At 44.9% G+C, this 14,815-nt stretch overlaps 1 protein-coding gene across 3 annotated transcripts; it reads left to right on the forward strand.

Moving 5' to 3' along the window:
* The first annotated feature begins 2,429 nt into the window (after positions 1–2,429).
* Positions 2,430–4,758, forward strand: LOC109946017 (60S ribosomal protein L32-1). Of its 3 annotated transcripts, none has more exons than XM_020552527.2 (4): positions 2,430–2,637; positions 2,784–2,875; positions 4,133–4,314; positions 4,441–4,758. In XM_020552527.2, exons 2-4 carry the CDS (start codon positions 2,786–2,788, stop codon positions 4,568–4,570), a joined length of 402 nt encoding a protein of 133 aa, XP_020408116.1. In that variant the 5' UTR covers positions 2,430–2,637; positions 2,784–2,785; the 3' UTR covers positions 4,571–4,758. The 3 variants fall into 3 exon arrangements, with proteins under 3 accessions (XP_020408116.1, XP_020408115.1, NP_001351924.1); XM_020552526.2 differs by having other exon boundaries at positions 2,518–2,682; NM_001364995.1 differs by having other exon boundaries at positions 2,528–2,655; positions 4,441–4,716.
* Positions 4,759–14,815: the final 10,057 nt, after the last annotated feature.

Raw genomic sequence — 14,815 nt, forward strand, 5'->3', positions numbered from 1 at the left:
ATGCCACCAATGCGGTGCTTTATATGGACGCACGTCGGAGTAGATTGGGAGGTCTGTGCCCCCTTGCTTCAGGACGAGGCCGTGTGTGTGTCACGGCTCTCCATGCCGGTGTGTTGCCACCGATCAACCTCAACTTGTTATACCACAACCCTCTACAACAAGTTGCATAGGTTCTAGTACATCGCCTTCGCCTCGGGCTCATCCAGTTTGGGGATCAATCGGAGAATCATGGCCACTGCAACCATGTTTTGACCGGGGTTGAGGAAGTACTGCGCACCATCGCTACTTTCAGTGACCTGATCGCAAATCTTCCTCGCCCCGTCCTTTCGGCTCTGAGGTGTATTTTCTCAATGTTGTCATAAACCCGATCGAGCCTCTTGACGAGTGAGTCGAGCTCCTCCTCCTACTGTTGGAGGGCAGCCTCGTGGGTGAGTATGCGTGCTTGACGCTGGTGCTGGTATTCTTCTTCTTGGTTGTGAGCTTTCAAGTCTCCCCCTCCATTGTCGGCTCATGGTGCGTGGCCACGAAATAGGCCCTTTCTTACGCCTCATCGGAGTCCAAGCTAGGCTCCGTCGAGGCACTGCTTGAGTCGTCCTCGAGGAGGTCGAGGATGGATGTAGGTTGGCGACCGAGGACGACCACCATGGCTAATGGTGGGATTACTTCCGCCCATTGCTTAACGACAACGACAGATTTGTTGAGGCACCGTTTGAGCTAAGGCGTTGTTTCTCTGCCTTGGTCCTGGTGGAATGCCTGGCCCGGGCCTATGGCTAACGAGGCGAAGTTTGCCGGTCTCCTCGCCGAGGAAGTCGAGGGAGACGAAGGTGATCCGACTCCCGAGAGCGAAATCCTCGCCCTTGGCGAATGTCGAATAGCTGGCCATCAAAGTGAAAAAGTCACTTTAGCACGCTTGCGATCTCCTACCTGGTGCGCTAATCGTCGTGGTTTCGGAAATTAGGAGGACAATAGATTTGTGTTCGGTGGGGGATGCAAGCGCGGACTCACTTTAAATGGTGGATCACGAGGATCCAAGCTGGGACACAGGGGTTATACTGGTTTAGGCCGAGGCCCTAGTCCAGTGTAGTGCTGATTGTTGTATTGCTCATAAGTGTGTTACAACAAGTGTGTTTGTGTCTAGAAGGAAGATTGTCCCGCCCTTTTATAGCTCAAGGGTGGACTTCATAGTTGGGACTTGTATTCTACTCGGGGGTCTTCGGCTTGTTGCCCCTAGGCTGCTCTAGCCCTCCCGGCATCGCCTGTGTGGGTGTGCGTTATGTCCTGTCCTCCCTCCATACGGGTCACTGTAGCTTGCTCGGTATCAACGTTGCGGTACCCGACGGGTCCTGCAAAGTGGGCTTACGACAAGGTTTAGGGTTGTGTCCAGTACAACTTAATCTTCTGTCATACCCCTTGCGTCACTATCCAGCACGCGTAGGTATACACCCGATATGTGGTATTGTCTCGTTCTTTTCCGTATTGTAGAGACTTCAATGGTGATGTTTCCATGACTAGAGTTGACTGACCCCGCAAGTTAGTGAGGGTATATCGTGGGCGCACGCGGGGGTGTTCCATCATGTCTGTCAGAGACCGTTTGGTACTGTATGTACGATCTAGACGTTGTTTGATGATATTGCATCTTGTCTCGGCCATCATGGGCCAAAAGCGTCGTCCCGGGTTCCTTCCTTGCGGGTCCGCTTGGCAGGGACTTGGTCATTCGCCCCGGCTCACAGACTTGTTCGGCGGGGGTTTGGTCGTTCATCCCGTCTCGTAGGTTTGCTCAGTGAGGACTTGGTCGTTCGTCCCGCCTCACGGGCTTGCTCGACGGGGACTTGGCCGTTCGCCCCGCCTCGCACACTTGCTCGGTTTGCTTGCCCTGGCTCGTAGGTAGACCTGATCATGGGCCACCGGACCCGACCAACCCGACCCGATCCCGCCCCAAAAAACCCGGCCTGATCCGACCCGACCAATGCAATGGGCGGGTACAAGCCATAATTTTTTACCCGTTATAATTCACGGGCCGGGTACGGGGACCCAAAAACCGTCCCAACCCGAAAAAACCCGACCCGACACGTCAAACATGGAGGCACGGGCTAACACGACCCGACACTAGGCACGGGTCGCGGTACGGGCCGTGATAAATGGCCCACGACCCGACCCGACCTGACGTTTGAACATGTCAACTTGTAGGCTTACTCGACGGGGACTTAGTCGTTCGCCCCGCCTCACAGACTTACTCGGCGGGGACTTGATCATTCAGCCTGACTTGGAGACTTGCTCGGCAAATGGGTCAGAGAGAGATTGCATGCCTTACTATGGATACTCCTTTCCTAAGTAATCGACAGTGGGAACTGGCTTAATTACATGAAAAGGCCCACTTAAATCTGACCCAGCACAGGGACTCAACTTGCCGTGTTATTCTCCGAATAGCTGACATTTTCAGCGAAGCGAGGCCCAATAGCATACGAGCCCATCCACCCCGATCCAACCGTCCGGCTGCACAACACATATGAACACATCCCAGCCGCCCATTCGACCAGTCTGTCTTCGCTAGGGTTTTTAGCCCGTATAAGAGCCCCTTCCTCACTCCGGAACCCCATTCCCCGCCGCCTCGCGCCCCCGCTCGCTTCACTTCTCTAGGTGCGCACCGATCAGAAGGTGCCTGCCTCCTCCTCGTCGGCGAAAGTATCCCGCTGGTTTCCTTGTTCCTTTGCTCGATGTTTGCTCATCGCCTCATGTTTGCGTGTTTGCTGTTGTTTGTCGGTGGTCGGTGGGTGACGGAGCAGAGATGGCGGTGCCGCTGCTGACGAAGAAGATCGTGAAGAAGCGGGTCAAGCAGTTCAAGAGGCCCCACCTCGACCGCTACAAGTGCCTTAAGGTTTGAATCTCCACCCTCTTGTCATCTCTGGAATGGACTGTTCTTCGGAGGTGGATCTGTGTACTTGATAGAAGTCGATGGTTTGTAGAGCAGCGATATTCTTATGTTGCCTTGGCACTGGCTTAACACATGATGTATTGATACAGTATGATTACGTGCCTGGTTTAATCTTGCCTAGATCCGCATCGTTAATGTTTGTAACTGTAATTAGCTACGAGCGCTGGTTTAATCGTACCTAGATGGTTAGATCCAACCGGCTTATTTTGTAACTAGCCCATATATAGTTTTCTTGAATGGCATGCCGATGCTTGGTGACAGCAGATTTGCGTTACCTAGACTGCAAGTGCTTCAAACTGAAGTATTGAACTGCCTCTGTTTGGGTTGAATAAGTGTATTTGAACTCCCACGGACATATATATAGCAGCATAGATAATTACATTGCTTATCCCTTGCCCAATGGAATTTTCTCGCTTGATGTCATGGAATTTTTCGCATGTTTCTATTTTTATGTAGAGAAACATAACAATCATAGGGTTTTTCTGGTGTACATGATGAAATGCCCCCCTTTTGACATAATTTTGGTTCCTTCTGGTTATTCTGGCTCATATACTGTACAGTTAACCATGGTTGCATAAATTGAAATTTTGCGACAGCACATTTATGGAAGAGATATCATTTGAAGTTTTTGATTGCACCAGACAGTTAATGCTGGTTCCTATAGTTTATTGTTTTCAGAGCAGTCCATTTATACAAAAACGATCTTTTTTTGCTTAATACATTATTAGTACTCTTATCTTGTATCAGATCACAGCTTTAATATTTTTATAAACTGTTATCTTGGATAGCATTTTGTTCTGTCTGCTTAGCTTCTAGTTATGTAGCTGTATGACATGGAACTTTGAATACTTCCTTTGATCATAAGTTCGATTGTTTCCATGGCTGGGCTCAATTTTGAAGTTGGGTTTGCATATTATCATACTCTTATACTAACACGAGGTTCTTGTTGATAGAACCCTTTGCATATTGCTTCTTATGCATGGTTAGCCAAATAGAGGAAACACTGATAGATTTTGGTAGAACATTGTGGATTGGATTAGTTGTGGTATCTAGAATTCCCTCATTTTTCAATTTGTTTATTTCTATGTATGCCAATTACTTGCAGACATCTATTGAGCTTGTTTTTCTTATACCATTTCTTTGTATTTATTTCCCTCCATAGAGTAATTCTAAGTTCTGACTTGTTGATTCTTTGTACAGCCAAGCTGGCGCAGGCCAAAGGGTATTGACTCCCGTGTCAGGAGGAAGTTCAAGGGATGCACCTTGATGCCCAACATTGGTTATGGTTCTGACAAGTCGACCAGGCACTACCTCCCCAACAAGTTCAAGAAGTTTGTGGTCCACAACGTTTCTGAGCTGGAGTTGCTCATGATGCACAACAGGTATTGATTCTCATTGCAATTCTGTCTTTTGTCATTAACAATGTCTGCTGGTTGTGATCTGTTTGTGTGTTTGTAATCAGGACAGTTCGTTTTACTGACTTAAACTTCCTTCCCTTGCACATGCAGGACCTACTGCGCTGAAATTGCTCACAACGTGTCCACTAAGAAGCGCAAGGAGATCGTGGAGCGTGCTGCGCAGCTCGACATTGTGGTCACGAACAAGCTTGCTAGGCTCCGCAGCCAGGAGGACGAGTAGTCTGGTTTCTTGTCTTAACGACGAACTGGATGTTGCCATTCCTTTCTGTAGGAAACTACTTTGCTTGTGTCTTGTTAGTACTGAAAACCAGAGTCACTCCTACCTTTTTGCAATCAGTAGCTACTAAAATGTGGCAGATTCCACTATTTCCTTGCATCTATCTAAATTATATGCGTTACATGGTTTCACCTGCCATCTTGACATTCGTTGATAATACATAGCGCTCATTAGGCCAAGCTCTGCCGTTCCCCAGAGTTCCCGAGAGTTTATCCAATAGAGTAATTCTAAAAGATTAGGAGAAATGAATCTATCTTACTAAAACTGTTTGGTAAATAGTTCGTGAAGTGATTTCTAACTGGTTTTAGGGGGGAGCAGCGAGAAGTATGGTAAATAGTTCGTGAACTGATTTCTGACTGGTTTTAGGGGGGAGCAGCGAGAAGTTGGTGTTTTGGCTCACTCTTTAGTACAAAAATAAAGACTAGATTTACTCTGTTCCTGTTGATGGTTTTAGAGGGGAGCAGCGAGAAGTATGTGTTTTGGCTCACTCTTTAGTACAAAAATAAATACTAGATTTACTCTGTTCCACCGGAAAGGGAGCTGTTGACTAGATTTACTCTGTTCCTGTTGATTTTCACCGGAAAGGGAGCTGTTGGAACTCTCCCAAATGCCAAACACCCCCATAGCCATAGGCCATAGTGAGACTGCGTATGGTTGATATTAGCTTGTGTTTTAGCATAGGCTAGCTAGCTAGCAATAGCTAGCCGGAAACGAAGCCGTTGGAACTCTGCCAAACACTCGGTAGGGAGATCTCATAGGGTTGATAATTACCTTGTGTTTTGGCTTCTTTAGAGCAACTCCAAGAGACTAGGTATATGGTTTTGTAAAGGTAAATTTAGCTAATATTAGAAGAAAGTTGTATCCAATAGACTCTGTAAACGACTCTTCAAATTTAGTGGCTCTCTATTTCTCCATCTTCGCTCTCCAATTTTGGATAGCCTGCTTCACTCTCTATTCAGTCCGTAGGTTTACCGAGTCTGTTGGATTAGCCTACATTTTTTCTCTAAAATCTATTTTAGAGAGTAGCTAAATCAGTAAATTTGGCTAGTCTTTTTAGCTAATTTCTTGGAGTTGCTCTTGGCAGGCTACTCCCTGCGATCATAAATATATGACACCGTTTTTGACTTTTTTTAGAAAAAAACTTATTATTCAAAAAATAATAAGTTATAATTTTTGTGATTTGTTTTATAGTGTATGCTTGACTTAAAATTTTATATTTTTGAACAAATATTTTAAATAAGATGAATGGTCAAAGTATTCGAAAAAAGCTCGGTAGAGAGACCTCGTAGGGTTGATAGCTTGTGTTTTGGCTTCTTTAGCAGGCTACTCTCTGCGATCATAAATATATCATAAATATATGACACCGTTTTGACTTTTTTTAGAAAAAAACTTATTATTCAAAAAATAATGAGTTATCAGTTTTGTGATTTGTTTTATAGTTTATGTTTGACTTAAAATTTTACATTTTGAACAAATATTTTAAATAAGACGAGTGGTCAAAATATTCGAAAAAAGTCAGGTGTCATATATTTGTGAACCTAGGTAATATTATTTAGCAATAGTTAGCTGGTAACGGAGCTGTTGGAACTCCCCATAGGGAGACCTCGTAGGGTTGATAATTATCTTGTGTTTTTGGCTTCTTTAGCTAGGTTATTATTTAGCAATATCTAGCTTGTTTGAGATAGTGGCTTTGTGAAAGGGAAATGTGCCTCTGGGCCATTTCTATAATTGTTTTGGTGATTAGATGTCCAGCACATCGTTTTAAGTTTATAAGTACCAAGATGCAAATCAAGTAACAAGGTATGTCTCCGGACTTAGTAAATTGTTTTTGGGTACTAATATGTTTATCTAAGTGCTAGAGACATGGCCAAGAAAAGAGAAAAAGGATTGAAGAAGTGGCTATGATCAGCCAAACCAGCACCAGCCTAGCACACCGGACTGTCTAGTGGTGCACCGGACAGTGTCCGGTGCCCAGGCTGGCCCGGCGGCGAAGTGGCTGCTCTCGGGAATCGGCGGGGCGACGTGGCTATAAATCACCGGACTGTCCGTTGGTGCACCGGACTGTCCGGTGAGCCAACGGCGCCCGCGGCCAACGGTCACCTACGCGATCAACAGGTGACACGTGGCCGAGCCAACGGTCGGATGGTCACACCGGACAGTGTCCAGTGCACCAACGGGCCCGAAAGACCAACGGTCGGCTGCGCCCGATATGGAAGGAAATCGAGCACCAGACAGGTACTGTTCATGTCCGGTGGTGCACCGGACTGTCCGGTGCACCGCTCGACAGAAGGCAAGATTTGCCTTCCAAGTTGATCTCCAACGACTCCTAGCTTGGGGCTATAAAAGGGACCCCTAGGCGCATGGAGCAGTATATCAAGCATTCTCTAAACATCTTAAGACTTCTAGACTCCGCATCCACGCATTTGGATTGTTGTGTTAGTGATTTGAGCTCCGTTTGAGTCGTGAACTCCCTGCGCCGTGTTTTGAGCTCAAGTCTTGGCTTGTGTGCGCGTGTGTGCTGTGGATTGAGTCTTGCGTGTGTTGCTTTCCCTCCCTTACTTCTGTGCTTATTGTGTGATCAACATTGTAAGGGCGAGAGGCTCCAATTTGTGGAGATTCCTCGCAAACGGGAAAAGACTGCAAAGAAAGGAAACCGTGGTACTCAAAGTCGATCATTGGATCACTTGAGAGGGATTGAGTGCAATCCTTGACCGAACGAGGACACCACAACGTGGAGTAGGCATTGGCCGAACCACGGGATAAAAATCAACGTGTCTCGTGTCCATCTTCTCTGTGATTGGTTTTCTTCTAAATCTCACACGTTAGCAACTTGGTTTTGATTGCACTAACATTTTATAAATCAAGTTTGTGCTTCTAGTGTTAAATTTTACAGGATCACCTATTCACCCCCCTCTAGGTGCTCTCAATTGGTATCCAAGCCGTACTCTTCATCTAAGGGACTAACCGCCCGAAGAGATGGATCCTAAGGGTAAGGGGATGATGGTCAACGACAAGGAGGAGTCATCTTCAACGAGCCAAGAGACGACAAGCCCACTGACTCAGGCTGGAGTCACAAGAAGAGGGACGGGAAGAAGAAGAGGCGCATCAAGAAGATCATCTACTATGACAGCAACGCCTCCTCTTCTTCACCAAGGGATGACGACGACGACTCTTCGTCGAAAAAGAAAACGGTCAATCAGAATTACTGGAAGTCGCCTAGGGGGGGGTGGATAGGCGGAAACTGAAATTTACAAACTTTAAGCACACTACAAGTCGAGGTTAGCGTTAGAATAGAAAAACAAGTCTGGGAAAGAGGGAAAACAAATCAACCAAAGAAATAGAGCGGATGACACGGTGATTTGTTTTACCGAGCTTCGGTTCCAATGAACCTACTCCCTGTTGAGGTGGTCACAAAGACCGGGTCTCTTTCAACCCTTTCCCTCTCTCAAACGGTCACCTAGACCGAGTGAGCTTTCTCCTTAATCAAATGGGTCACTTAGACCCCACAAGGACCACCACACAATTGGTGTCTCTTGCTTTGATTACAAGTCACTTGAGAATAAGAATGGGAAGGAAGAAAGCACGATTGCAAAAACCAAGCAACAAGAGCGACAAATATCACACGGATCACTCTCTCTCTCAAGTCGCTAATCACTAATGATCACTTGTCTCAATTGTGGAACTTGGAGAGATTGGAGGTTTTGATTATGTCTTGGAATGGATTGCTAGCTCTTGTATTGAATGTGAAAGATTGGAATGCTTGGATCAAGTGAATGGAGGTGGTTGGGGTGGTATTTATAGCCCCCAACCACTTCCTAGCCGTTGCTCCATTTCTGCCAACCGCGGACGGTCCGCGCTCCTGGTCCGGACGGTCCGTCCGTGCACATCAACGGCTGAAATCGCAACGGTCAGCAGTAACGGCTATATCAACGGCTATATAGCATTTAATGCGTCGTCAGATGTCAGATAAAGGTAGTCGCGGACGGTCCGGTCGTGCACACCGGACGGTCCGCGAGGACGCTATAATTCATTTTACCGAACCCATCACCTTCGGGTTTTTTCGGTTCTGCACCGACCGGACGGTCCGCGCTTGGTCTCGAACGGTGCTTGCTTTTCCATCGGACGGTCTGTAGTGTAGACTCGCGTTTATGCAGTGTTCCTGTCCGAGGGTCACTTTGGTGTCGTGGACGGTCCGCCGCAAGGTCCCGGACGGTCCGCGCTTAGTCTGTTTTTCTAAAAAGCTTCTCCTGTCCAGAATAATCTATGGTATTCCGGACACTCGATTTAGAATAGTTGTAGATAAACTTATGCACATGTGGAATGATCAACTAGACAAACTGGTTAGTCCACAAGGTTTGTGATGGTCGCCAAACACCAAAATCGATTATAGGGAATGTTGAGACTATTTCCCTTTCAATCTCCCCCTTTTTGGTGATTGATGCCCACACAAACCAAAGCAAATACAAAGTGTAGAAATGTAACTAGTTTGCATTTTGACAGATGTGCATAAGTTATTTTGAAATGAAAGCATTTATAAGCAGATAAGTTTGATATGATAATTTTAATATTTTGGACCACATTTGCACCACTTGTTTTGTTTTTGCAAATTCTATTGAAAAATCTTTTCATAATCTTTTTGCAAATAGTCAAAGGTATATGAATAATATTTCGAGAAGCATTTTCAAGGTTCGAAATTTTCTCCCCCTGTTTCAAATGCTTTTCCTTTGACTTAAACAAAACTCCCCCTGAATGAAATTCTCCTCTTAGTGCTCAAGAGGGTTTTACCAATTGAAAGAAGATTTTATACCAATTTGAAAAATACTGACCGATTGAAAACTTCTTTTAAAAACTTTTGAAATTGGTGGTGGTGCGGTCCTTTTGCTTTGGGCTATATTTCTCCCCCTTGGGCATTAATCGCCAAAAACGGAGTCTTTTGAGAGCCCTTTTTACTTTCTCCCCATTGGTACTAGTAATAAGAGTGAAGATTATACCAAAGTGGAGAGCGGTGCGGAGTGACGACGAAGGGTAGATAATACCGATAGAGTGGAGTGGAAGCCTTGTCTTCGCCGAAGACTCCATTTCCCTTTCAATCTACGACTTAGCATAGGAATACACTTGAAAACATATTAGTCGTAGACATAAAAGAGATATGATCAAAGGTATATAAATGAGCTATGTGTGCAAAGTATCAATCAAAGTTCCGAGAATCAAGAATGTTTAGCTCATTCCTAAGTTTGGTAAAGGTTTTCTCATCTAATGGTTTGGTAAAGATATCGGCTAATTGTTCTTTGGTGCTAACATAAGCAATCTCGATATCCCCACTTTGTTGGTGATCCCTCAAAAAGTGATACCAAATGTCTATGTGCTTAGTGCGGCTGTGTTCAACGGGATTATCTGCCATGCGGATTGCACTCTCATTGTCACATAGGAGAGGGACTTTGCTCAATTTGTAGCTATAGTCCCTGAGGGTTTGTCTCATCCAAAGCAATCGCGCGCAACAATGACCTGCGACAATGTACTCGGCTTCGGCGGTAGAAAGAGCTACTGAGTTTTGTTTCTTTGAAGCCCAAGACACGAGAGATCTTCCTAGAAACTGACAAGTCCCTGATGTGCTCTTCCTATCAATTTTACACCCTTCCCAATCAGCATCTGAATAACCTATTAAATCAAAAGTGGATCCCTTGGGGTACCAAAGACCAAACTTAGGTGTATAAACTAAATATCTCATGATTCTTTTCACAGCCCTAAGGTGAACTTCCTTAGGATCGGCTTGGAACCTTGCACACATGCATACGGAAAGCATAATATCCGGCCGAGATGCACATAAATAGAGTAAAGATCCTATCATCGACCGGTATACCTTTTGATCTACGGACTTACCTCTCGTGTCAAGGTCGAGATGCCCATTAGTTCCCATGGGTGTCTTGATGGGCTTGGCATCCTTCATTCCAAACTTGTTAAGTATGTCTTGAATGAACTTCGTTTGGCTGATGAAGGTGCCCTCTTGGAGTTGCCTGACTTGAAATCCTAGAAAAATACTTCAACTCCCCCATCATAGACATCTCGAATTTTTGAATCATTATCCTACTAAACTCTTCACAAGTAGATTTGTTAGTAGACCCAAATATGATATCATCAACATAAATTTGGCATACAAACAAATCATTTGCAATGGTTTTAGTAAAGAGTGTAGGATCAGCTTTATCGACTTTGAAGCCATTAGTGATAAGGAAATCTCTTAGGCATTCATACCATGCTCTTGGGGCTTGCTTGAGCCCATAGAGCGCCTTTGAGAGCTTATAGACATGGTTAGGCCGTTAGGGTACTCACTATCTTCAAAGCCGGGAGGTTGCTCAACATAGACCTCTTCCTTGATTGGTCCATTAAGGAAGACACTTTTCAGGTCCATTTGGTAAAGCTTAAAGCCATGGTAAGTAGCATAGGCAAGTAATATACGAATTGACTCAAGCCTATCTACGGGTGCATAGGTTTCGCCGAAATCTAAACCTTCGACTTGTGAGTATCCCTTGGCCACAAGTCGGGCTTTGTTCCTTGTCACCATATCATGCTCATCTTGCTTGTTGTGGAAGACCCACTTGGTTCCTACAACATTTTGGTTAGGACGTGGAACTAAATGCCATACCTCATTCCTCGTGAAGTTGTTGAGCTCCTCTTGCATTGCCAACACCCAATCCGAATCCCTTAATGCATCTTCCACCCTGTATGGCTCAATAGAAGACACAAAAGAGTAATGTTCACAAAAATGAGCAACTCGAGATCGAGTTGTTACCCCCTTATGAATATCGCCGAGGATGGAGTTCACGGTGTGATCTCTTTGTATCGCTTGGTGGACTCTTGGGTGTGGCGGTCTTTGACCCTGTTCTTCTTGATCATCTTCCTTTTCTTGATCATTATCATCTCCCCCTTGACCATTGTCCTCCTCTTGAGGTGGCTCATATTCTTGATCTTCTTCATTATCTTGAGCATGATCCTCATCTTGGGTTGGTGGAGATGCTTGCACGGAAGATGATGGTTGATCTTGAGCTTGATTGGGCTCTTCGAATTCCTTAGGACACACATCCCCAATGGACATGTTCCTTAGCGTGACGCATGGAGCCTCTTCATCACCTAGCTCATCAAGATCAACTTGCTCTATTTGAGAGCCATTAGTCTCATCAAACACAATGTCACAAGAAACCTCAACTAATCCAGTGGATTTGTTGAAGACTCTATATGCCCTTGTGTTTGAGTCATAACCAAGTAAAAAGCCTTCTACAACCTTAGGAGCAAATTTAGATTTTATGCCTCTTTTAACAAGAATAAAACATTTGCTACCAAAGACTCTAAAATATGAAACATTGGGCTTTTTACCGGTGAGGAGTTCATATGATGTCTTCTTGAGGATTCGGTGAAGGTAGAGCCGGTTGATGGAGTAGCAGGCGGTGTTAATTGCCTTAGCCCAAAACCGGTCCAGAGTCTTGTACTCATCAAGCATGGTCCTTGCCATGTCCAGTAGAGTTTGATTCTTCCTCTCCACTACACCATTTTGTTAAGGTGTGTAGGGAGAAGAGAACTCAAGCTTGATGCCCTCTTCCTCAAGAAAGCCTTCAATTTGAGAGTTCTTGAACTCCGTCTCGTTATCGCTTCTTATCTTCTTGATCCTTAATCTGAACTCGTTTTGAGCCCATCTCAAGAATCCCTTTAAAGTCTCTTGGGTTTGAGATTTTTCCTGTAAAAAAATACCCAAGTGAAGCGAGAATAATCATCCACAATTACAAGACAATACTTACTCCCGCCGATGCTTATGTAAGCGATCGGGCCGAATAAATCCATGTGGAGTAGCTCAAGCGGCCTGTCGATCGTCATGATGTTCTTGTGTGAATTGTGGGTACCAACTTGCTTCCCTGCTTGACAAGCGCTACAAACCCTGTCTTTCTCAAAATAAACATTGGTTAGTCCCAAAATGTGTTCTCCCTTTAGAAGCTTGTGAAGATTCTTCATCCCAACATGGGCTAGTCGGCGATGCCAGAGCCAACCCATATTAGTCATAGCAATTAAGCAAGTATTGAGTTCAGCTCTATTAAAATCAACTAAGTATAGCTGACCCTCTAATACTCCCTTAAATGCTACTGAATCATCACTTCTTTTAAAGACAGTAACACCTATATCCGTAAAAAGACAGTTGTAACCGATTTTGCATAATTGAGATATTGAAAGCAAGTTATAATCTAAAGAATCTATAAGAAAAACATTGGAAATGGAATGGTCAGGAGATATAGCAATTTTACCAAGTCCTTTGACCAAACCTTGATTTCCATCCCCGAATGTGATAGTTCTTTGGGGATCTTCGTTTTTCTCGTAGGAGGAGAACATCTTTTTCTCCCGGTCATGTGGTTTGTGCATACGCTATCAATGATCCAACTTGAGCCCCCGGATGCATTAACCTACAAAACTAGTTTAGGCCTTATTCTTAGGTACCCAAACGGTCTTGGGTCCTTTCACATTAGAAACAAGCACCTTGGATACCCAAACACAAGTCTTGGAGCCCTTGTGTTTGCCCCCAACATATTTGGCAACTACTTTGCCTGATTTGTTAGTTAAAACATAGGATGCATCAAAAGTTTTGAATGAAACATTAGGTTCATTTGATGCAATAGGAGATTTCTTTTTAGGCATTTTAGCATGGGTAGAACGCCTAGAGCTAGAAGCCTCATTCTTATACATAAAAGCATGATGGGAAACAGAATGAGTCTTCTTAGCATGAATTCTCCTAATCTTGTGCTCAGGATAACCGGCAGGATATAAAATGTAACCCTCGTTATCCTAAGCCATGGGAGCCTTACCCTTAACAAAATTAGACAGTTTCTTGGTGTCACACCCGGTTTTAGAAGGCAAACCGAATGCGAACCATGTACGTGCCAGGATCAGTTATTCACGTACACAGCAGTTACATAATATGGACATCATCACACAGTGCTCAAAATAGTATTAATAAGGGAAATAGTCGATTACATCATACGTCTGAGACGTCCATATAGTCCTTACAATAAATCAAAGTGCAGAAAAGAAACGTAGATAACCGCGGCCTTCACAGGCAGCCGACTAGGGGTTGCCGCTAACCCACACCTAGAACTCATCGTAGTCTTGGAACTCCTGGAAGTCTCCTTCCACAGCTTCATCTTCGCCTGAGCAGTGGTTGCAATGCTGACAACCTGGGGGGGGGGGGTTTGGTGTGTAGAGCAAGGCTGAGTACACATCAACATACTCAGCAAGCATCCCGTTTGGCTGTAGTGGACTAGCTTTATGTGGGGATAAGTCAAGCAGTTGCTTTTAGTTGGTCAGATTATTACTCACTAGTAGAAAGCCAAGTTTTAGCATTAACCCAAGTTATTAACCCAAACGTACTCCTTTCCAAACGGAAAGAGTACCACTTACCAGCACCATAATCATAATCAAAACCATCATTCTCATATCCACCTGTACCGAAGTGTCTCTGATCAAGTACCACTAATCACTGGAGCTCCCTTGGCCGCTCATAACCGTGAGCACGGCTGATATATCAGTTTTCAAACACTCTGCAGAGGTTGTGCACTTTACCCACAAGCCGTGATTCCCTCTCTGGCCCGGGCTTGCAAGACCCTTATTCACTCCCGAGGTGAATGGCCAAGGATTCACTACGAAGCCTTTACAAAGATTCCCCGGGGCTGTAGCCACCCGTTAGGTTTCCTAAATGCACCGCACTCCTCCCCAAGGGGCGAACCCAAACTTGGCAGAGCGAGCCGCATACACCGAGCCCCATTGACGGCACGACGGCTAAGTGAACTACATCCCGGATCCTCTAATTATTCAGCTAAGGGCACCCCATTCCACCCTCATGGTTGCACTGTTTTCCCGGGCGGTCATCCATAGAACAGGTCCTTACGGAGAGGCACTCGAGAAACCGCTCGAGCCCCCTTGAAGACCACAAGTATCACATCATCATAAGAGAAGGGAAAACAGCGTATCATAGATAATCTCATCATGTTCATTGATTAAAGTTGAGCAATAGCATCAAACTAAGCAGTAATAATCCAACCCAGAAAGGTAAACAAGGACATGGATAACAAAAGCTAGTCAATCCTTAGGCATAAATGTGTAAGCAGGAGATGAATTAAATAATGAATAGGACAGAGATAGGTCAAAGGACAC

Source organism: Zea mays, chromosome 4 (assembly GCF_902167145.1).
Source record: "Zea mays cultivar B73 chromosome 4, Zm-B73-REFERENCE-NAM-5.0, whole genome shotgun sequence".
In the NCBI taxonomy this organism is placed as follows: domain Eukaryota; kingdom Viridiplantae; phylum Streptophyta; class Magnoliopsida; order Poales; family Poaceae; genus Zea; species Zea mays.

What these genes read in the sequence shown, in the direction of transcription:
- LOC109946017 (XM_020552527.2), top strand. Translation starts at nt 2,786, where the DNA reads ATGGCGGTGCCGCTGCTGACGAAGAAGATCGTGAAGAAGCGGGTCAAG. An exon ending in ACCGCTACAAGTGCCTTAAG is followed by an intron (nt 2,876 to 4,132) that starts GTTTGAATCTCC and finishes TTCTTTGTACAG; the next exon opens with CCAAGCTGGCGCAGGCCAAA. An exon ending in TTGCTCATGATGCACAACAG is followed by an intron (nt 4,315 to 4,440) that starts GTATTGATTCTC and finishes TTGCACATGCAG; the next exon opens with GACCTACTGCGCTGAAATTG.